Source organism: Ranitomeya imitator, chromosome 6 (genome assembly GCF_032444005.1).
Source record: "Ranitomeya imitator isolate aRanImi1 chromosome 6, aRanImi1.pri, whole genome shotgun sequence".
NCBI lineage: Eukaryota > Metazoa > Chordata > Amphibia > Anura > Dendrobatidae > Ranitomeya > Ranitomeya imitator.
The window spans coordinates 96,145,830-96,167,629 of record NC_091287.1 but is presented as its reverse complement, the minus strand read 5'-3'; the positions used below and the strand labels follow the sequence as shown (position 1 = coordinate 96,167,629).

The 21,800-nt window shown below is 43.6% G+C and overlaps 3 protein-coding genes across 3 annotated transcripts in view; 2 read left to right on the top strand and 1 right to left on the bottom strand.

Annotated features, from left to right (window-relative positions):
• BTD (biotinidase) overlaps positions 1 to 6,532 on the bottom strand; it is a 62,050-nt gene extending 55,518 nt beyond the window's left edge. The window contains exon 1 of the mRNA XM_069729944.1: positions 6,454 to 6,532. The gene's annotated coding sequence lies outside the window, so the exon portion shown is untranslated. The remainder of the gene's footprint in view (positions 1 to 6,453) is intronic.
• Positions 672 to 4,396, top strand: C6H2orf66 (chromosome 6 C2orf66 homolog). Its single transcript, XM_069729945.1, has 3 exons — positions 672 to 745; positions 858 to 978; positions 4,038 to 4,396. Exons 1-3 carry the CDS (start codon positions 696 to 698, stop codon positions 4,194 to 4,196), a joined length of 330 nt encoding a protein of 109 aa, XP_069586046.1. The 5' UTR covers positions 672 to 695; the 3' UTR covers positions 4,197 to 4,396.
• A 115-nt stretch (positions 6,533 to 6,647) lies between the features above and the next one.
• HACL1 (2-hydroxyacyl-CoA lyase 1) overlaps positions 6,648 to 21,800 on the top strand; it is a 39,625-nt gene continuing 24,472 nt past the window's right edge. Inside the window, exons 1-9 of the mRNA XM_069729943.1 lie at positions 6,648 to 6,786; positions 9,863 to 9,967; positions 10,431 to 10,471; positions 10,598 to 10,678; positions 16,000 to 16,072; positions 16,167 to 16,244; positions 17,752 to 17,846; positions 20,523 to 20,635; positions 20,896 to 21,031. Of these exons, the coding sequence (XP_069586044.1) occupies positions 6,673 to 6,786; positions 9,863 to 9,967; positions 10,431 to 10,471; positions 10,598 to 10,678; positions 16,000 to 16,072; positions 16,167 to 16,244; positions 17,752 to 17,846; positions 20,523 to 20,635; positions 20,896 to 21,031 (836 nt within the window). The 5' untranslated portion in view covers positions 6,648 to 6,672. The remainder of the gene's footprint in view (positions 6,787 to 9,862; positions 9,968 to 10,430; positions 10,472 to 10,597; positions 10,679 to 15,999; positions 16,073 to 16,166; positions 16,245 to 17,751; positions 17,847 to 20,522; positions 20,636 to 20,895; positions 21,032 to 21,800) is intronic.

Genomic DNA, 21,800 nt, shown 5'->3' with positions numbered 1-21,800 from the left:
AGAGCTGTCTGTGTGACAGCTCTCCAGCGACGCTGCAGCGATCGGCATCGTTGTTTACCTCAGTAATTGTAAGCCAAAACCAGGAGTGGAACAATTAGAGGAAAAGTATAATAGAAACATTTGCACCACTTCTGTACTTATCACCCACTCCTGGTTTTGGCTTACAAATACTGATGTAAAATACTGACCAAATACTGCTAGTGTGACGGCAGCCTAAGAGTGATGATTTCCCTAGTATGGTACATGCAACTCCGTCTCTATGGATAGACATCAAAAGCAGCATAATAAGGGTTAAAGTTAAAAATACACATTTCTCTTACATGAAACGACGGAAAATTAAATTCTAACAGCACTTCTAATGCTATGGGTTTGTTTGTTTTTTAAAGACACATCTCTGATGAGAGCATCTATGACGTAGGTGTGAAGCACCTCTCCAAACACGAGTGGCCTCTCAAAGTTTTATTAAATGAGACATTTCAGAAAACTTCGCTTTTTTCCTGAGCTTTTTTTCCCCCCCCATTCCTCTTACTCATGAAAAATATTCTCAAAGGGGCTCTAATTGCTGCTCCATTAGTGGGTGAACAAAGCAGGTCAACTGATCGTGCTCATCTGCACACAACTTCAGTGTGGGAAGCGGATTGTCATTAAGACATATAAATTGAGTCAGTGAATCTGGCTGTCAGTCTGTGGAGCGGATGACAAGGAGGCAGCGGTGGACACAGGCACAGCTGCTGCTTTTCAGAAGGTAAGAGAGTTTCTCTTCTATTAGACATGAAGTCTGCACCTGTTCTACTTCTCTGCATTTCAGGTCATATATTGAATGCACCGATCTATGGATATTTTCTATATTTTAATAGGATGAAAGAAACCCATGTGGTAGCAGTCTACATACTATCTCTACTTATTGTAAGCATAGCTGCTCAGTCCTCCCAAGAGAGAGAATGGAAATCCTTGGGAAATCCATACAACAGAGATTTGGTAATAATCTTGTTATATATTGTTTTGATATACCGTAGAAGAAAATGTTGTGTGCAGAATTAAAAAGGCAGCAAAAACTGGAGTAGATAACATTTAAGATAATTAACTAGGATGACAAAGGGTTAATGGGGATTTAAACTTATTGTTATGTATGACTTAACTGTTCACACATGTAAGATGCCCTCACTAGATGTTAATACAAGAACTGATGTCAGTGACCACCACTATGTATGTGGATTTAGTGAGAAGCCATCAGGGTGAAGAGTATGACAGTGATCAAACAATCTGATATAAGATACAAGTTATTTATGAGGCAAGTAACAGTCCCCCAGAATCAGATACTTTGTATTACAACTATACTATAAGTAAATCCCTGTTCTACATAAATAAAGCATAAGATTTCTGCAATATTTTTTTTACTTTTTTTTTTTTATTTTATTATTTTTTTTAAAGCTACCAATCACATCCCTTTTTGGTTCTGTGATATTCGTTGAGTTTTTTTGCGCCAAATTCTTTAAAATGGGACACAGTTCGTGAAAGAAAAAAGAAAAAAAGAAAAGAAAAAAAAAAAAGTCTTTAATATTTTGTTTGACCTGTTCCGCAAGTTGGGAGAAAATGAAAATCAGGTTATAAATTAGACATAAACGCACAATTTGTCATAATGAAATTGGGCCATATGTTTTGATTCCTCCCGATTTTTAAAATCTTTGCGTGCCATCAGTGAATAGGAACAATATTGCTCAGATCCAAAGGCTGAAAGCCTATACAGACCGAACTGAATATTTACTGGGCTTGGTTCACACACAGACAGTGTGCTCTGCTAAGCAATACATCGAGGTTTCTGTAGAATCCCGGGGGGTGGGGGAGTGTATTCCAACAGGAACCCCAATGTAATCACTGACTTCAATGGATCCTGCAGTCACTGTGGACTCAATCTGGCTTCAGTTCGGCCACTATTCATCTATTCTAGATGCAAAGAACAGACAAAAACTGCCAGGAAGAAGCCAGATTGTGTCCACAGTGACTCGGTCAGCTTTATTCTAGTGATTGGCTAGGTCGGGGCTCCTGTTGGAATACAGTTTTTTGGGAATTCCGAAAGGAAACCCTTAAGTATTGCGCAACTCAGAGCACTGAATTAATGTGAACGGAGGAGTATATTATTGCGGATTATGTATTTATGCAAACAATCACATTTGTCCAATTTTCTATTAGTCACCAGGTTTTTTGCCACCAACAGTGCTGTGATATAGTATCCATACCCCATGAACTTTTCCACATTTTTTCATGTTACACCCACAAACCTAACTGTATTTTATGTGATATACCAACACGAAGTAGCAAGTATTTCTGAAGTGTAAGAGAAATTACACAAGCTATTCTAAATATTTTCAAGTTTATATTTTTAAAGTTGTGATGTGCGTTTGTATTCAGCCCCCTTTTCCCGCCACCGAGTCAATAGCCCCGCGGTGTCACTGATGATGCCCCATTTCAGGGGAGGGCTTATATAGCGCCATTCATTTCTACAGCTCTTCAGACCATCAATAAAATGTATTTGACTTCCAGACCACCCCTTTACGTGTTTGGGTGCAACGTGAAAATATTTGGAAAAGTTCACAGGGTATGGATACTTTTTCAAGGTATTGGAGTTTTTTCTCTCAGGCTTTTACTGGATAGGACCAAAGCATTTAGTGCCCGCTTTGTTATGGCAGCAGTACCTGATCAGGACATAATAGATAGTTAGGAGAGTGTATAAAATGCATGAAACCAACTTTAAGAGGATTATTTCCATTTTCAAAAGGTGAATATAGAATTGGAAAGTAAAAGGAGAAAATGTTCAGCTCCACGACGCCGCAAAATAGTTTATTCAGTAGAAGAGTGCAAAAAAATAAATAACCAGCATGATTAGGGGTGCTGATACAATGTTTTTGATTTTTTTTCCTTGCGCATTTTAAGAAGTGTACCTTGTACATTGCCTTTTTTTTTTTTTGGGGGGGGGGGGGGGGGTTACACTTACAATGTCCATGGAAAAAGTGAAATAAAAAACATTGCACCAATGCGTTTCAGGCGAGATAGCACCCTTATTCATGCTGCTTGGTTTTTTTTTTGCACCATCGCGGAGTTGAACATTTTCTTTTCCTCTCTATGTCCTGGCCCAGACGATTTCCTTGGTCCGATTGCGGCAATCATTTACGCGGGTGAGCCGGACTTTCTTTTTATTTACGGTAATTGCAAAGGCAAGTTTCCAATTCATTATCTCTTAAAACGTATCATTGTTCTCTCAATATCACTATTTTTTTATGTTTACTTCTCATCGTCTTGGGAACTGGCCAGAGCTGCAGTCTAACAGCGGTGGCCAAACACGTGCAGTGCTTACAAGTTCTTTTCTTTGGATCTTGTCAGCACTGCACAGCAGCTGGGTGGGATGTCTGTAACACACTTATCTTCAGAGCCACTTCACTTCCAATGCTGCACAGTCAAAGCTGCCTCATAAAGCATCAAAAGTGTACATTTCATGCCCGATACTGGTCCATACAGTCAATCAGGAGCGTCCGGCCTCCAAGAATGAGGAAGATGCCTGACTGCTGAAGACCACGTTCTCTGGTATCCAGTGCAGTTCTGCTCTTCTTCTCAGTGATGTCACCGCACTTCAGACTCTCTTGATCACTCTATGCTCTATGTTTGAGCCAGAAGTCTCTTTTACTATGTAAGCCTATGGAGCCTTTTTCGGACGCTCCACAGATTTACATTGTAAAAGAAAAGCCACTTCTGGGTCATACAAAGCACAGTGTAATCCGGAGCATCTGTAGAGTGGTGACGTCACCGAGAAAAGGAGCAGAATGGTGCTGGATTCCGGAGAAGGCGGCCGTAGGCAAATATACTAACACAGAGTACATACACTTATGCAGTACATGTTTAGGATTAAAAAAAAAAAAAGGCAAAAAACCCTGTCTCATGTTCATTAATGGATAATTTGTTCGCCCCAAATAAAAGAAATGTCTCAGTAAAATGATCACATTTGGTTAATCACTGGTCACTTTTTTTTCGCTTTATTCTATTAGTTTTTCAAGTTCTTGAAGTCTTACATCACTGGGAGGGGAGCGCACATGATGAATCCTGGGATCAAGGACAAGCTTGAAAGTGATTTAAGAACTGATGGAGAGTCCAAGTACAGCAACCTGCGGCAATACATGGACAACAATGAAATTGTGGACATTTAGGGAGCGACAGCAGACAAAATGTGCAGGGTGCCAAATACCGCCAGCAAATTGGCCTACAGTAACCATCACCAGCTCTCCATGCATTGCTTTACTCTTCTATTATAGAGCAATTTGTACATATGGTTCTGTCATATTCTATGTTCATAGACATAGATTATTTTCATCTGCTGGAATAAAGCTTTGCTGTGGTTTTTAATCTTTATTTATTGTTTTATATTTACTAATATTGTAAGCTTTACTGACTTATTGTATCTCAGCTTGCATTATTCAGTGCTGGGTGTGAGAGGTATAAAAGGTATGTGCACACGCTGCGGATTTTGCTGCGGAGCCGCAGCGTTTCCGCAGCTGCGGATCCGCAGCAGTTTCCCATGCGTTTACAGTACAATGTAAACCTATGGGAAACGAAATCCACAGTGCACATGCTGTGGAAAAAAAAACGCGCGGAAACGCAGCGGTTTATTTTCCGCAGCAAGTCAATTCTTTGTGCGGATTCCGCTGCGGTTTTACACCTGCTTCAATAGAAAACTGCAGGTGTAAAACCGCAGTAGAAACGGCAATAAATCTGCAGGAAAAACCGCAGCGGTTTTGCACTGCGGTTTTTCCAAATCCGCTGCAGAAAAATCCGCAGTCCTCCAGAATATGTGTGCATATACCCTCAAAGATTTCTAAGTCGTACATTTTGTTATTGATAGATCCAAGTGTTTCCTTTTGATGGAAATACAGAAGGAATTCATATAGCAATCACTCATCAAACTGCAACCTAGGTTTTTAGGCAACTGTCGGCCCGTTCTACATGTGGACGCAGTACCATGGCTGTAGACGCTTGTCCCCCTGTATAAATGAGACCTTATTTGTAAAGATCCTATGGGTCTGTCATGACACATCTAAAAGTCCTATGTAAATCAGGCTGAATGTGCATGGGGGGGGGGGGCAATCCAATTGCACAGCCTCTTCCAGTACAAGTGTCAGAGGGATCAGAACTTCCTTTAATGAAGCAGAGCTACGATTCAACCAGAAGTAGGAAGAGGTAATAGCAGGTGAGTGGAACACTGCACTAAATACCAACTGGGGAACTTGTCCAAGTCCAGTGATGGGACACAGCGCCAGAATGGAGGGGCGCAATGGTGAGTATAGCTAATACTAGATGGTGGCCCGATTCTAACGCATCGGGTATTCTAGAATATGCATGTCCACGTAGTATATTGCACAGCCACGCAGTATATTGCCCAGTCACGTAGTATATTGCCCAGTGACGTAGTATACAGCACAGAGCCACGTAGTATATTGCACAGAGCCATGTAGTATACAGCACAGAGCCACATAGTATATTGCCCAGCCAGGTTTGTCACAGGTTAAAAAATAAACATATACTCACCTTTCCGAGGGCCCCTTGTAGTCCACGGCAGCTTCCGGTCCCAGGGTTGGCATGAGCACAGGACCTGTGATGACGTCGCGGTCACATGACAGTGACGTCATGGCATACCATCTTTGCCACCGGAAACGGCAACGGAAGATGGTGGCCAGCACGAGCGACTACGGAGGGCGAGTATAGCGCGTTTTTTTTTTTTTTTTTTTTTTTAACATTACATTTTTTACTATTGATGCCACATAGGCAGCGTCAATAGTAAAAAGTTGGGGACACACAGGGTTAATAGCGGCAGTAACGGAGTGCGTTACCCGTGGCATAACGCGGTCCGTTACCGGCGGCATTAACCCTGTGTTAGCAGTGACCGGAGGGGAGTATACGCGCGACAGGCACTGACTGCGGGGAGTAAGGAGCGGCCATTTTCTTCTGCACTGTGCCCGTCGCTGATTGGTCGCGGCAGCCATGACAGGCAGCTGGCGAGACCAATCAGCGAATGAATAACCGTGACAGAAGGACAGACAGAAGTGACCCTTAGACAATTATATAGTAGATATTTATATACCAGTATTCCTGCCTGCGGGAAGCTATTCGGCTACCTTGGACGACCCTCTTAACTACTTGTAACCAGAGCACCAAGCCTCTAAACAAAAGGGCAAAGACATAGGGACACTGGGCCCGAGCTAGTCACATTATTGCCTGAGGCACCGATACTGTGTGAGATATATCCTACACACGTGTGATAATAGGTGACACAGAGATATATATATATATATATATATATATATATATGATACATGACAGTGACACTGCTGCAGGAAGCTGAGCACAAGCCGCACACCCCAGCACTAGAATCGCTCCCTCTTCCCGGCCATTGCCCCCATCACCACTCACCCTTGACACCGATCTGGTTTGGACCTTGTACCGTCTACGCCCCCTGCAGGTCCACTTGGGGCACAGGCTCAGATAAGAGACGGAACTGGCTGTGCCTTGCAGCTGATTGGTAGAATGACACATTAGCCCCGCCTCCTACTTGCATTCTGCGCCGCTTTTCCACATCTTGTAGCTAGGGGGCGTGGCGTGGGCGGGGCCGATGTGACGTTACTAGGGGCCATGCACAATAGCCGCTGCTGCAGCAGAGCAGAGTCGGTGCACGGAGCGGAGGACATGGCGGATCAAGGGGAAGTCACCGGGGCGCAGATCATTGCAGAGGCTTTGGTGGCACAAGTAAGATCTGCTGTGTGGGCTCAGACACCAGGTTACTGGCGGATCTGCTGCAGAACATTCTGCGGGGCAGAGTGCTAAGTGGTTTGTTGTATAGCTGTGGTTTACCCGGCGTCTGCTGAGACCTGTAGTTCTCCAGTGATTCAGTATTATTGGAGCAGCAGATTTTGCCTCTGCTGCACTTGCTTGTCCCAGTGAGTGGAGCACCGTGCTTGTGGTGGGGGGCAGCTCGTGTTACTGTTCCTCTTCCTTTTAGGATTCTGCAGGACAAAGACCTTGAGTAGTGGTCCCCTCCCCTCCCCCAACATCCAGGGTCTGTGCTCAGCAGTCAGTGTGTGACACCTATGGCGGCTCAGTCTGTACTATGTGTAAGCAGACCCAGTGTTCTCCTATGTGCTGGTGCCCACGGGCCATTATTGTCCCCCGGTCTGGTGCTGGTGCCCACGGGCCATTACTGCCCCTGGGTCTATAAAGGCACAGATGATTGGCCTTGGGGAGACCAAAACATCCAACACCGTGGAGACACCATCACGTGTTTCTCAACGCAGTGATTCCAGAACACTGCCCCCATCCCTTATGGGAAATATGCAGATGCATGTAAAGAAGCTGCGGAGACACCATCACGTGTTTCTCGACGCAAGCAGTGAATAGCCAGGCTTTTCCCCGGGAAGGAACAACCACGGGAAGGGCAGCATCCTATGAAGGAAAGGCACCTATGCCAAGCATGGTATCCATCCACAGACAGCTGTTTCGGGGTTTTTGCCCCTCATCAGTGTGGAGTAGTTCTGGAATCACTGCGTTGAGAAACACGTGATGGTGTCTCCGCGGTGTTAGATGTTTTGGTCTCCCCGAGGCCGATCATCTGTGCCTTTATAGCCTTTTTACTAGGCACTGCTCCTAATAGCCAGATTCCTACTCCACACTGATGAGGGGCAAAAACCCCGAAACAGCTCTGTGGATGGATACCATGCTTGGCATAGGTGGCTTTCCTTCATAGGATGCTGCCCTTCCCGTGGTTGTTCCTTCCCGGGGAAAGGCCTGGCTATTCACTGCTTGCGTCGAGAAACACGTGATGGTGTCTCCGCAGCTTCTTTACTTGCCCCTGGGTCTAGTGCTGGTGCCCACGGGCCGTTACTGCCCCTGGGTCATAAGAGGGCGCCCTCTGATGGTTGTCCTCATATGAACTCGAGCCAGGGAGCTTTCTAGGAAAGTTCCCACGATCTAGGAACAGCCTGCAGAGGGCGCCTCACCGCAAATGAAGCTAAATATAGGTCATTGACCTACTTTACCTTCATTCGCTGGGGTTTTGCAGGCAGGAGTAGCACTGCATTAACAGAACTCCTGCCTGCAAAATATTTTAACCCCTTCAGATGGATTTACATCGTTGGACCTTACAGATCCTCGGAAGGTATGTATATTCTTGGTTTATTTTATTTTTTTTTATTTACAGAACGAGGGTCTTCAGTGAGTGGATTGAGAGTAGAATAAATTAATACAACAACCTTTGTGTTTTTTTTCATTAAATTAATTTTTAATAATGTGTGTTTTTTTTTTTAACCCTTTACTAGTATTGGATTAATAATGGATAGGTGTCATAATTGACGCCTCTCCATTATTAATTTGGCTTAATGTCACCTTACAATAGCAAGGTGACATTAACCCTTCATTACCCCATATTCCACCGCTACACCGGAATGGGAAGAGAGTGGCCAAGTGCCAGAATAGGCGCATCTTCCAGATGTGCCTTTTCTGGGGTGGCTGAGGGCAGGTGTTTTTAGCCAGGGGGGGGGGGGGGGGCAATAACCATGGACCCTCTCCAGGCTATTAATATCTGCCCTCAGTCACTGGCTTTACTACTCTGGCGGAGAAAATTGTGCGGGAGCCCACGCCAATTTTTTCCACCATTTAACCCCTTAATTTACTAGCTAGAACGGCCAAATTTTGCATATACACACTACTGACATTAGTAGTGTGGAATATGCAAAAAAAATGGTGATATGAGATGGTTTACTGTATGTAAACCAGGTCTCAAATCATGTCGGGTTTCAGGAAGGAGAAAGCAAAAGCCGGTAATTGAATTACCGGCTTTCTGCTATATCGCGCTGGATGAAATATTAATATATATATATATATATATATATATATATATATATATATACATATGTGTCTCAATGAGATATATATATATATCCAGCGCGATATAGCAGAAAGCCGGTAATATATATATATATATGTGTCTCAATGAAAATATATATATATATATATATACCTATTCTATGTGTACACATTTATTCTACTGTAAGCTGTCAGTGTGATTTTACTGTACAACGCACTGAATTACCGGCTTTTCTCTCTAACACCGCTGCGTATTCCTCGCAAGTCACACTGCTGGTCCGTGTGTAATCCGTATTTTTGGGGCTTCCATAGACTTTCATTGACATTTTATTTGCGCAATACGGTGACAAACGCAGCATTCTGCGATTTTCTACAGCCGTAGAAAGCCGTATAATACTGATCAGTAAAATACGGCAGATAGGAGCAGGGGCATAGAGAATAATTGTGCCGTATTTTTTGCGAGTTTTACGGACGTAGTTTCTGCGCTCTTACGTCCGTAAAACTCGCAAGTGTGACGCCGGCCTAAGAGAGATATTTATTTAATAAAAATATGTCGTTTGCAGTGTGAAATTTGATGACAGATCTGCTGTAATGGAGTCTTCTAGAAATAATATCCCCTGTATTCATTATATACAGGGTGGGCCATTTATAAAATTGGATCCAAAATGGCCGACTTCAAAATGGCTGCCATGGTCACCACCCATCTTGAAATGTTTCACCCCTCCCATATACTAATGTGCCGCAAATAGGAAGTTGATTTCACCAACCATTCCCATTTTATTTAGGTGTAGCCATATACATGGCTCACCCTGTATAGTGGAGCTAAAAAGCTGTCACGTGAAATCTGTGTTGGAAGAGGGGGAAAGTTTCCTGACAGAAGGGTTTTGTTTTCTTTAAGTGTCTTGTGAAAAAAAAAAGGGTGTGATCGTCTAATTGATTATTAATATTCTGTTTTGTTTTTCAGGATGTGAAGTACATGTTTGGGATTGTGGGAGTTCCTGTCATTGAAATTGCAATCGCTGCGCAAGTCGCTGGGATCAAGTATGTGGGCATGAGAAATGAGCAAGCGGTAAGTATGGCTGTGCGGCCGACACATGGGCCAACTCCGACCTGTACGGGCCTTCATCAGCTTCACAATACAAATATGATCTAGTCTCAGGCAGACACTGATCATGTGAGCGTAGTAAAAAGATAGCTATTTTACACACACACACACACTCTAGTCTCAGGCAGACACTGATCATGTGAGCATAGTAAAAAGATAGCTATTTTACACACACACACACACACACACACACACACACACACACACACACACACACACACACACACACACACACACCTAGTCAATAGAAGACTTATAAAATGAGAAATCTCTATTTTGGAATACACAAATTCAATCTAAAGTCACCCTTGTACATGTGACATGCTGTTGCCATATTGCGGTACAGTTGTACGCAGCACCTTAGTCGGTGAGTGCGGTGATGGAGGCATTCTTCCCTGCTTTGTGCATTATTTTCTTCCTATTTCAGGCTTGCTATGCTGCGTCTGCTGTAGGCTACCTTACCGGCAGGTGAGCACAACAACACAAGCTAAGATTCACATGTACAAGTCACATTGCATACTCTTTAATTTTCGAGAACATTCTGCTATATTTCCCTTTACATTGTATTAATACAGATTTGTTGTACACTTGCAGACCTGCTGTGTGCCTTGTGGTGTCTGGGCCAGGGCTAACGAATGCTCTTAGTGGCATGGCAAATTCTAACATGAACTGCTGGTAAGTAATTATCTGTGCCTATCATGGTATTTATGCCTGAGTTTTAGAAAGTTATCACAATTCCTTTTTATAATCCGTTTTTTTGACAATGAAAAGTTCTAAAAGGGGAAAGTCCTCTTTGTGATGTCCCTTAACATTTAATGACACACCTGTATTGCTTGGGCTCAGGAGTTGACTCCCGCCACACGCGGGAGCTGCTGGTATCTGGGTGAGTTGGGGCAGGTGCAGACAAGCGCATTTTTGGTCCGAGTGCGATCCGACAAAACGCTGGATTGCACTCGGACTAATGTTATGCCATGCGAGTCAGTGAGTGTGTGGAAAGATGTCATCTCAGTGCAGTTCGATTTCCACACACTGATAGAATAAATATGTTTGTTTTTTTGTTGTTGTTTTTTTTGCTCCCTTTTAACCTCATCCTAGAGAATCTGATCCCACTATGCTCGCACTCTGATCAAACTCTGAGTGCTGACGCTCCTTACTCCATCATACTTCCTCGGCGTCTGATGTCTCAGCACAGCGGGCGCGATGACTTCACGACATGGCACCCGCTGCCCTGACATGTGCGCTCACTGCAGAGACCGGAGCAGCAGGGGAGCGAGGAGGAGAGGTATTGTGTGTGTTTTTTTTTTTGTTTTTTTTTTATATCAACAAGTACATTGTGGTTGCCATAATACTGTGTGGAGGACTATGGGGAGTGCATGGTAACACAAGCCCCATTATAAAAAAAACCCAATAAAAACACGAGAGACAAGAGATTTAACTTGGAAGAAATTGGCCGTGGCGTTTATTTTGAGTTACATGTAAAATTATATTTTAAACTTATGCGAGTGGCGGTGGTGTATCGTCCTCCCGGCCCCTCTCATCAGTTCCTGGATCACTTTGCCACCTGGCTTCCACACTTTCTCTCCTGTGACACCCCCACCCTTATCATGGGTGATTTCAACATCCCCATTGCCTCTCCCCTCTCCCCATCTGCTTCTCACCTTTTATCTCTATCCTCCTCTTTCGGCCTCTCGCAGCATACTAACTCTCCAACACATGAAGATGGAAACTCCCTTGACTTGGTCTTCTCCCGGCTTAGCTCAGTGGATGATTTCACAAACTCCCCTCTCCCACTCTCTGACCACAACCTTCTTTCATTCTCTATCAAGAACTGCCATCCCGCTCAGGTCACCCCCACTTTCCACACATATAGAAACATACAGGCCATTAACACCCAGAAACTTATGAAGAACTTGCAGTCCTCATTGGCCCCAATCTTCTCCATCTCATGTCCTGATTCTGCTCTGAAGCATTACAATGAAACCCTGCAAAGTGCTGTGGATGAAGCTGCTCCTCCTATACATAAAACAACTCGGCACAGACGGCAACAACCGTGGCACACGCTGCAAACACGTTTCCTGCAGCCGTGCTCCAGGTGCGCAGAACGTCTGTGGAGAAAATCTAATCTACCCGAAGATTTCATCCATTATAAGTTCATGCTAAAGACATACAATTCTGCCCTTCACCTCTCCAAACAAACCTACTTCAACACCCTCATCACCTCCCTGTCCAATAACCCTAAACGTCTCTTTGACACGTTCCAGTCCCTACTCAACCCAAGGGAGCAGGCCCCAACCACGGATCTCCATGCGGACGATCTGGCCAATTACTTCAAAGAAAAAATTGACCACATTCGACAGGAAATCATCTCCCAATCTCTTCATACCATGCACTGTTCTCCCTCCCCCACTGCATCGAGTTCACTCTCTGACTTTGAAGCAGTTACAGAAGAAGAAGTAAGCAGGCTCCTTGCATCTTCTCGCCCGACCACTTGCACCAGTGACCCCATTCCATCACATCTCCTCCAGTCCCTTTCCCCGGCTGTCACCTCTTACCTAACAAAAATATTCAACCTTTCCCTCACTTACGGTATTTTTCCCTCCTCATTTAAGCATGCCATCATACATCCATTACTTAAAAAACCATCCCTCGATCAAAACTGTGCCGCTAATTATAGACCTGTCTCTAATCTTCCCTTCATCTCTAAACTCCTCGAACGCCTGGTCCACTCCCGTCTTACCCGCTATCTCTCAGATAACTCTCTTCTCGACCCTCTTCAATCTGGCTTCCGCTCTTTACACTCTACTGAAACTGCCCTCACTAAAGTCTCTAATGACCTACTAACAGCTAAATCTAATGGTCACTACTCCATGCTAATTCTCTTGGATCTCTCTGCAGCATTCGATACTGTGGATCACCAGCTCCTCCTCACTATGCTCCGCTCCATCGGCCTCAAGGACACCGTTCTCTCCTGGTTCTCCTCCTATCTCTCTGACCGATCCTTCACTGTATGTTTTGCTGGTTCCTCCTCCTCTCACCTTCCCCTTACTGTTGGGGTTCCTCAAGGATCAGTCCTAGGCCCCCTCCTCTTCTCGTTGTATACCACCCCTATTGGACAATCAATCAGTAGATTTGGTTTCCAGTACCATCTCTATGCTGACGACACCCAATTATACACCTCTTCTCCTGCTGTCACGCCGACCTTTTTAGAAAACACCAGTGATTGTCTTACTGCTGTCTCTAACATCATGTCCTCCCTCTATCTGAAACTAAACCTGTCAAAAACTGAACTCCTCGTGTTCTCTCCCTCTACTAACCTACCTTTGCCTGACATTGCCATCTCCGTGTGCGGTTCCACCATTACTCCAAAGCAACATGCCCGCTGCCTTGGGGTCATCCTTGATTCTGACCTTTCATTCACCCCCCACATTCGATCACTGGCTCGCTCTTCTTACCTGCATCTCAAAAACATTTCTAGAATTCGCCCTTTTCTTACTTTCGACTCTGCAAAAACTCTTACTGTTTCACTTATTCATTCTCGTCTGGACTATTGTAACTCTCTACTAATCGGCCTCCCTCTTACCAAACTCTCCCCGCTCCAATCTGTCCTGAATGCTGCTGCCAGGATCATATTCCTCACCAACCGTTACACCGATGCCTCTACCTTGTGCCAGTCATTACACTGGCTACCCATCCACTCCAGAATCCAGTACAAAACTACTACCCTCATCCACAAAGCACTCCATGGCTCTGCACCACCCTACATCTCCTCTCTGGTCTCAGTTTACCACCCTACCCATGCCCTCCGCTCCGCTAATGACCTCAGGTTAGCATCCTCAATAATCAGAACCTCCCTCTCCCGTCTCCAAGACTTTACACATGCTGCGCCGATTCTTTGGAATGCACTGCCTAGGTTAATACGATTAATCCCCAATCCCCACAGTTTTAAGCGTACCCTAAAAACTCACTTGTTCAGACTGGCCTACCGCCTCAATGCATTAACCTAACGATCCCTGTGTGGCATATATATATATATATATATATATATATATATATATATATATATATATATATATATATATATATATATATATATATATATATATATATATATATATATATATATATATAATTTATTTAAAAAAAAAACCAAAAAAAAAAACCAGGTCCCTCGCATCATGTTCTCATTCACTTTATGCAGTTAATAGCCCTCTGTGTCTGTACTGATACATACTTAGGCAGTTAACTGGTTCATGCAGCTGTACATGAACACCCGAGCCTTACACTATGGCCGGTCCGAATAACTATAGCAATTGTTACCATCCACCTCTCGTGTCTCCCCTTTTCCTCATAGTCTGTAAGCTTGCGAGCAGGGCCCTCATTCCTCCTGGTATCTGTTTTGAACTGTATTTCTGTTATGCTGTAATGTCTATTGTCTGTACAAGTCCCCTCTATAATTTGTAAAGCGCTGCGGAATATGTTGGCGCTATATAAATAAAAATTATTATTATTATTATTATAATCAATAATAAACCAATTTAATACTGAAATAAATATATTACTCCAATCTCTTCACCAAATCCACCCGAACTCAACGGGCGATTATCCCACAAATAAACGACATGACAGATGTAGTCACTAATAACATAACTTAAGGGAGGGAGGGGTCTTCAATCTTCATCAGATGACTGGGGACCAGCTGATGAAACAGCTGATTATATACAAGAAATTCTTCCCGCATTTTCTACCTAAACCAATCAGAACCTCCGAAAAATGCGGGAAAACAACCAGCTAGAACCAGTTAGAACCTGCTCGCGCAAAAGCACAGCTTACCAAATAAATTAACCCTTTCATCACCAACTTTAACACCTCATAAAAACCCATTAAAAATATGCCAGAAATATGAAAAACAATAGAACTGTGGGGAGAGGCTGTGTTATCATGCGACCCCCTTCGTATGCTACAAAGGGGGGGGCGTCCATTATACTTTATAGTGAATTATGGGGCGCAGTATATGGTGGACCATGAAGCCCATTATACTATATAGAGGCCTATGTGGGGGTTATTATAATATATGGAGGTCTATGTGGAGGAATTATAATATTTGAATGTTTGGGTCATTATTAGTGATGAGTAAGTATACTCATTGCTCGGGTTTTCCCGAGCACACTCGAGTGGTCTCCAAGTATTTGTTAGTGTTCGGAGATTAAGTTTTCATCGCCTCAGCTGAATGATTTACAGCTACTACCCAGCCTGAGTACATGTGGGGGTTGCCTGGTTGCTAGGGAATCCTCACATGTAATCAAGCTGTCTAGTAGCTGTAAATCATTCAGCTGTGGCGATGAAAACTTAATCTCTGAACACTAACAAATACTCGGAGATCACCCGAGCGTGCTGGGGAAAACCCGAGCAACGAGTACACTTGCTCATCACTAGTCATTATACTGTATGTATGGAATTACACAGTGTGGGGGTCATTATACAATGTGTTGAGGTGTGGGGGCCATTATACTGCATAGAGGGCTGTGAAGGGGTCATAGTTTGGGGATCATAAAGTGTTGCTGTCGCCTTACTTTGCCGGGGGAGTGAAGGTGGGGGTACAATAGGATCCTAATACTTTGCTTGTGGAGGAATTCACTGTGTGGGTTTCATACAGTGCTTGAGGGGCAGATTTGTTGGCCTCATACTTATGGGTGCGATGAAAGGGGAATCTAGGGCTTCAGTAGGAGAAAAATTACTTTGCAAAGACTGCATAGTTGTGAGATATGCTCTTCTGTGGCCCCTTTTGAATATCAAGTATTATTTTTGATTTATTTCTTGGAGGTGGCAATTAGAACTTCTGCTATGGGGCCCCCTGATTTCTATGCATGCCCCTCTGCCTTATGGGTTTAAAGCACGTAATGGTCAAATTTCTTCAGTACTGAATATTGTTCTTTTGGACAACACCATGCAGTCTCCAAAAAGTATTTTAACATTCTGGTCCCATATTTTTCTCTTAGGCCAGTCATTGTCCTGGGAGGCTCCTCTGATACTAACCAGGAAACTATGGGTGCTTTCCAAGAGTTTCCTCAGGTATCTGTGTTTCTTCTCGTTGTTTGGGAATGATATAAGGTTAGTCTGACAAGTCAATGTACACACGGCTTAGTTGTTCTTCCTTACTTTTTAGGTTGAATCCTGCAGACTGTATAGTAAACTTTCCGTGAGACCTAGCAGCCTGGAGGCTATACCATCTGTGATTGAAAAGGTTTGTTGCCTAGTGATCGAATAATTCACCCTTGACTGTCTGTATCTATACTGATACTTACCTGCCATTTATTTCCTCACTGATTTCTCCTTTGTGACTTTTTAGCTCAGCTACATCAAGATAGAGCTGTAATGTAGCTGCATTGCTTACAGGGTGTGGAGGTCATCTGAGATATATCTACTGATTCAGAATAGGCGGCTCACACCTGGATTTGAGCACAACAATGTGAAATACTTGTCTATGTCGTCACTTTTTACCTTTGAGGGCTTGTTTAGATTGGACTAGCTATGGCATTCAACAACTTCCAATCATCTACATGTTAGTCTATCGGCTGTCATTTAATAGCTTGTTTACACAGGTCAATATGCTGCCGAGAACAATTATTTTTAAGCAAACTTAAAGATCATTTCACCCAACTACTTTAGTTTTTTACGGGTGATCGGCAGCCTGTTTGCACTGCAAGATTACCCTGCAGTCTAAATGCACCTTTAAGACCCCCATACACATAATTCTAAAGTCAATACTAAATTATGAGGAATTTTCTCATAAAGAGCTTTTCTGTATATGGGGACGTTGGGCGAGAGATCTACCGGCTGAACCATCGTTTACCGGACAGCTGTGTATAGTTTATGGGGGTTGCAGAGTAGTTCCTTAGATAAATGAGGCTTTTGAATGTTCAGGGAGGTGATAAGGCAAATGTACTATGACTATTATAGACCTGTAGGTCTTCCTTCTAATTAACCATTTCTAAATTCCCGGAGTGGATGCATGGAATTCTTTTTGTCCATTCTTCAACGTTGGACAGCTAAGACCTGTTTGTTGAATCTGAAAAGCTGGGTTGAAAATCTTACTCCTTCTTTCCATTCCAGCATGTTATTGATGGCTTCACACAACTGCTCCATTCACATCAATAGCAAAAAATCAGGAATGCCTAAGTTTCCAACGTTGCCACTTCCTTCATATATAAAGAAGATATATTTTCTTTAAATGTAAATGTTCAAAGTATCACCGTGAAGGGTAAAGTTTGTTCCAAGTCCTGAAGGGCGGAGGCTATCTCCCCTCAGGGTGCTCAAGGGGTAGGAAGCGGGGAGTACAACAAAAACCTTGTAACATGGCCAACTGCATGGGTTTACAGGTGACACAATGTCTTCTCCAAGTGACGGCTCTGATCACTGCTGTAAATGATCGTCCCGCGCAACCAGAAGTACAGTAACCATTCTTGGCTAGTCTGCCTCATTCCTCCTTTAAGGGTTCATGTATTCCTATACGGCCGCAAGCGCCGCTCGAGTGCCGGGTATTAACATGCTAGACTCATCTGAGCCCTAAGAAATTCACCCTGCCACCAATAAATTACAGTTATGACCTTTTTGAGATAAATAATTGTTTTGTAATATTTGTTTGATTTGCAGTTTTGTAGCTTAAACGTTACGTGTGAATATTGATCCGTGGATGAGATCTACAATAGTAGATAGTGGATATATTTATCTCTGACTTCTCCCTTCCCCAGGCTGTGAGAACTAGCATGTATGGCCGGCCTGGTGCCTGTTATATCGATATTCCTGGAGACTATGTGAATAAAATGATTGATAGAAGTGGTGTGAGGTAGGTTGATGGCACAAAATATTCAGGTCACGTAACCCCGCCAGTGGGTATGGAAATGCCTAAAACTATGCTTATTAACTACATTCAAGAGTAACCTTTTATTTTTAAACTTACCCAGCATAGAAAGTTATGACATCTTGCATATCATTTTATTACGGATTTATCTTCATCCCTGATTTTCCACAATCTTTGCTTGCCTTTAGATGCATTGAGATCAGAATATATTAGTTTGGAGTACTGATGCTGGCAGTGAAAGAGTCAGCAATAGAGTTGGGCCGATCAATTTACTCTGGTCCATCGACCAGGTTAGTAGTCGCTGGATGGATGCTCACGAGTCTCTTAACTTTTGGAATCTCCAGTGTGACTCTTTGATTAGCGGGACTGGCGTGTTGTTGCTCTGTGTCACATCATAATAACGTCTCACCAGCCTGGCTAATCAAAACGCCACACTGGAGATTGCAGAAGATAAGAGATTCATGAACCTACATCCAGCAACTACTAACCTGGCCGATGGACCAGAGCCTGCAAATTGATCTGCCCAACTCTGGTCAGCAAATGTCTCCTCCTGATTGTTGTACTTATCAGAACCAGAGGCGTAACTAGGGTTTTGGTTCCGGGGGGCAAAGCTTCTGAGTGGGCCCCTAACCAGGTAACCTGCTTCCGTATGTGTCCCTATTACTGGACCTGATACCCCAATATTGACCCACTGCTGCCGTCTGTGTCCCTATTACTACACCTGATACCCCAATACTGAGCCGCTGCTGCCGTATGTGACCCTATTATTGCACCTGATACCCCGATACTGAGCCGCTGCCGTATGTGTCCCTATTATTGCACCTGATACCCCAATACTGACCCACTGCTGCCGTATGTGTCCCTATTACTGCCCCTGATACCCCGATACTGAGCCGCTGCCGTATGTGTCCCTATTACTGCACCTGCTGTGTGGTTCTCTGTGCCCTCTAAATTGTAAAGCAACTCTCTACAATATAGTAATGCCAGGTGCAAGTGCCCATATTTTGCCCCTAGAAAGTAATAATGCCCTGTGTGCCCCTTTGATAGCCACAGTAACCTGAGTTCCTCTATAACAATAAGTTCCCACTTTACGTTTAATAAAGTCCCGAGTCTCCCCCTGTACAGCTCCCCTATACACAGCATGATGCTCTCTTATACACATTATAATGCACCCACACAGTATACTGACTCCTTAGTAGCCCCCAAACTGTTTGATGGCTCCAATGTATAATGACCCCCCACACTGTAATCCCCACACTGTACGATGGCCCCCTAGATAGCCTCCATATACATGATGACACAAAAATGCACAGAGAGGTCAAAAATACTCTGTCGTAAAAAAGTCACAGTAAATAAGCAAGTGCTATTCAAAAAAATGAAAATAATACAGGGTATTTAGTTAATACTTTTTTTTGCAAAAAAATGTATGTTAAGCTGCTCCACCAATCGCCAAGGCACTGCTGGCACCAGGCCCCCCCAACCCCCCCCCCCCACCTCTTCAGGGGCCCCATAGAGGCTGGGCGGCTGAGCAGAGAGATCGATTCTCCTGCCCTGCACCAGATTGTAACTGTATCGGCGCGCTGGGCCCCCTCAGAGCACCGGGCTCGGGGCGCCCGAACCCTCTGCCCAAACCCCCCCCCCCCGGTAGCTACGCTACTGATCAGAACCATCTCCTACGGAGGGTTATCCCCAGAGTTGGTGGGACACACGAGCTGAGCCACACGTGCTGAGCATGTGTACTCTAAATTAATGTGTTTTTATATGCATGCAACTAAAGACATGTGAATAGATTGGGGTAAAGCTGTGGTTTGGAAGCCACTTGCATTCATATATTATTATTTTTATTTTTTTTATAGACCGAATTGGGGGCCAATTTCAACCCACATCCCCCAAATAACGTGATTTGCAAAGCTTCAGAACTTTTCATGATGGATAAAGTTATTAAAAAAAAAGTTAAATTTCTGAATGATTAAGTAGGGCTTAATGAATGGGGCCACAGTAGAATGCTAGTGATCAGCTGTGGTAATGGTAACTCATTCTGTTACGTTCCCAATTATTAATTCACAATGTCACATATCAACTGTCACAGAACTGCTGAAGCCTGTGATTGACTGTATCTGTAATGGCGCCTCACCCAAGAAACCTTCGATGATGAGCTTTTCCAGTCACCTGACCACCGCAGCCAATCACAGACTTTTACCGTCTGGTGACATTCGGATGGCTCTGTCATTGCTTTTAAAACTGGTGCCAAAGACCCGGAGCAGCCAGCATGGCATCTCTGGGGGTCCCAGCACTTCAATATGCCTCTGTTACGTTATAACAAATCATGCCTAAGAAAAGGGGGGGAAAATGTTATTGACGGACAACCCAGATTTTTCTGTACTTGCAAAATGACTACCTATCCAGCTTTTCGGGCAATCGTGAACTCTCTGATGACCTGAAGATCACTGGAGCTTATGTCTGAAAGTGTTGTAGGTATGTATATTGCTGATAGCATGTCATAAATATCCTAGTGATATGCTATCTCTATGGAGCAAACGCCCCTTTAATGTCAGTGCAACACCCTCCGTGCCTCATAAAGCTGGTGTAATTGTGCTAACTTTCTAATTGCAGTCACCACCTATTAAAGCGACGTAACTGATAACTGAAATGTGGTTTTAGTTTTCCAGAATGCTGTTTGCCGCGCCCCATCAGCTTTGCAGACCCATCACAAATAGAGAAAGCTCTTGCTGAGCTCAGAAGTGCCAAGAACCCTTTACTAGTAGTTGGGAAAGGTACCTCAGCTTTTCTTATTGTGTTTTTGTTTTTTTTTTTTTTTGGGGGGGGGGGGGTTATGCAAAAAAAAAAAAATTAAAAAATTCTATTTTCTGTGCATTCCACTCCAGGACTGGCTATAATTCAGGCCACATACTAAACAGACAGAAGTGTAATCCAATATATAAAGCGGGGATCGGGTCATGATGCGGCCTTGTTAGAAAAAAAGACTTGTAATTCTGCTCCAATGTGTGTTTTGTTTCCGAATGTTCCCTCTTAGGTGCTGCGTTCTCGCATGCAGAGACTAGTATTCGACGATTAGTGAATGAATCTGGCCTGCCTTTCCTGCCTACTCCTATGGGCAAAGGGGTTGTACCTGACAATCATCCATCTTGTGTTGCTGCCGCAAGGTCCAGGTATATGGTTTTTTTTTTTTTTTTCTCTTTGCAGAACTTCACATAATAGCTATTTGATCAATAATCTTTAGCTGCTAGCATACACTTGTATTCCGGACTAGTAATGGAAAGAGACTCCACTCGCGGTTTTTGGCTGAACATTTGCATGAAAAAAAATTCAGAGTCTGAAGTGATCTTCAATAGAATAGTTGGAAAGATTTCTACCAAACACAAACAAATGTCAATTTTTTTAGTAAAATTATAGTTAATAACTCAAGGGGAATTTGTCATTTTAATCACCACCTCTAGGGCTAAAACTGCTAATATTGTCATGTAGCTCATGAAAGATGAGCTATAAAATTGATGTTTTAATCTATATGCCAATAAGGCTGAAGTGCTCTGGGCATGGTTGGAGCACTTTAAGTCTCTGCCTTCCCATCTGTATTACTTTCCAAGTGCCACCTGCTTCTGCTTGACTGACAGCTTACCGACAGTGTAGTCAAGCTAGTGAGCTGTCAGTCAAGTAGAAGATGGTGCTAGATGAGGAATAGAACAGGATAGAGGAGGTCGAGGTTTGGGAAGGGCTCTAATTAACTATCTCCAGAGCATATCAATGTTATTTGAATATGGATTTTCGAGGTTTGGAGCTGTGGATTTTACAAATCAGGGTACAGATTGGCTTATCTTTCAAGGGAACTACATGACCAAATGAGCAGATCGGTAGGGATGCGACACCTTGCACCCACACCAAACGGCCATTCTCGGCGTTGGTGGCAGCCGGATGTGATCA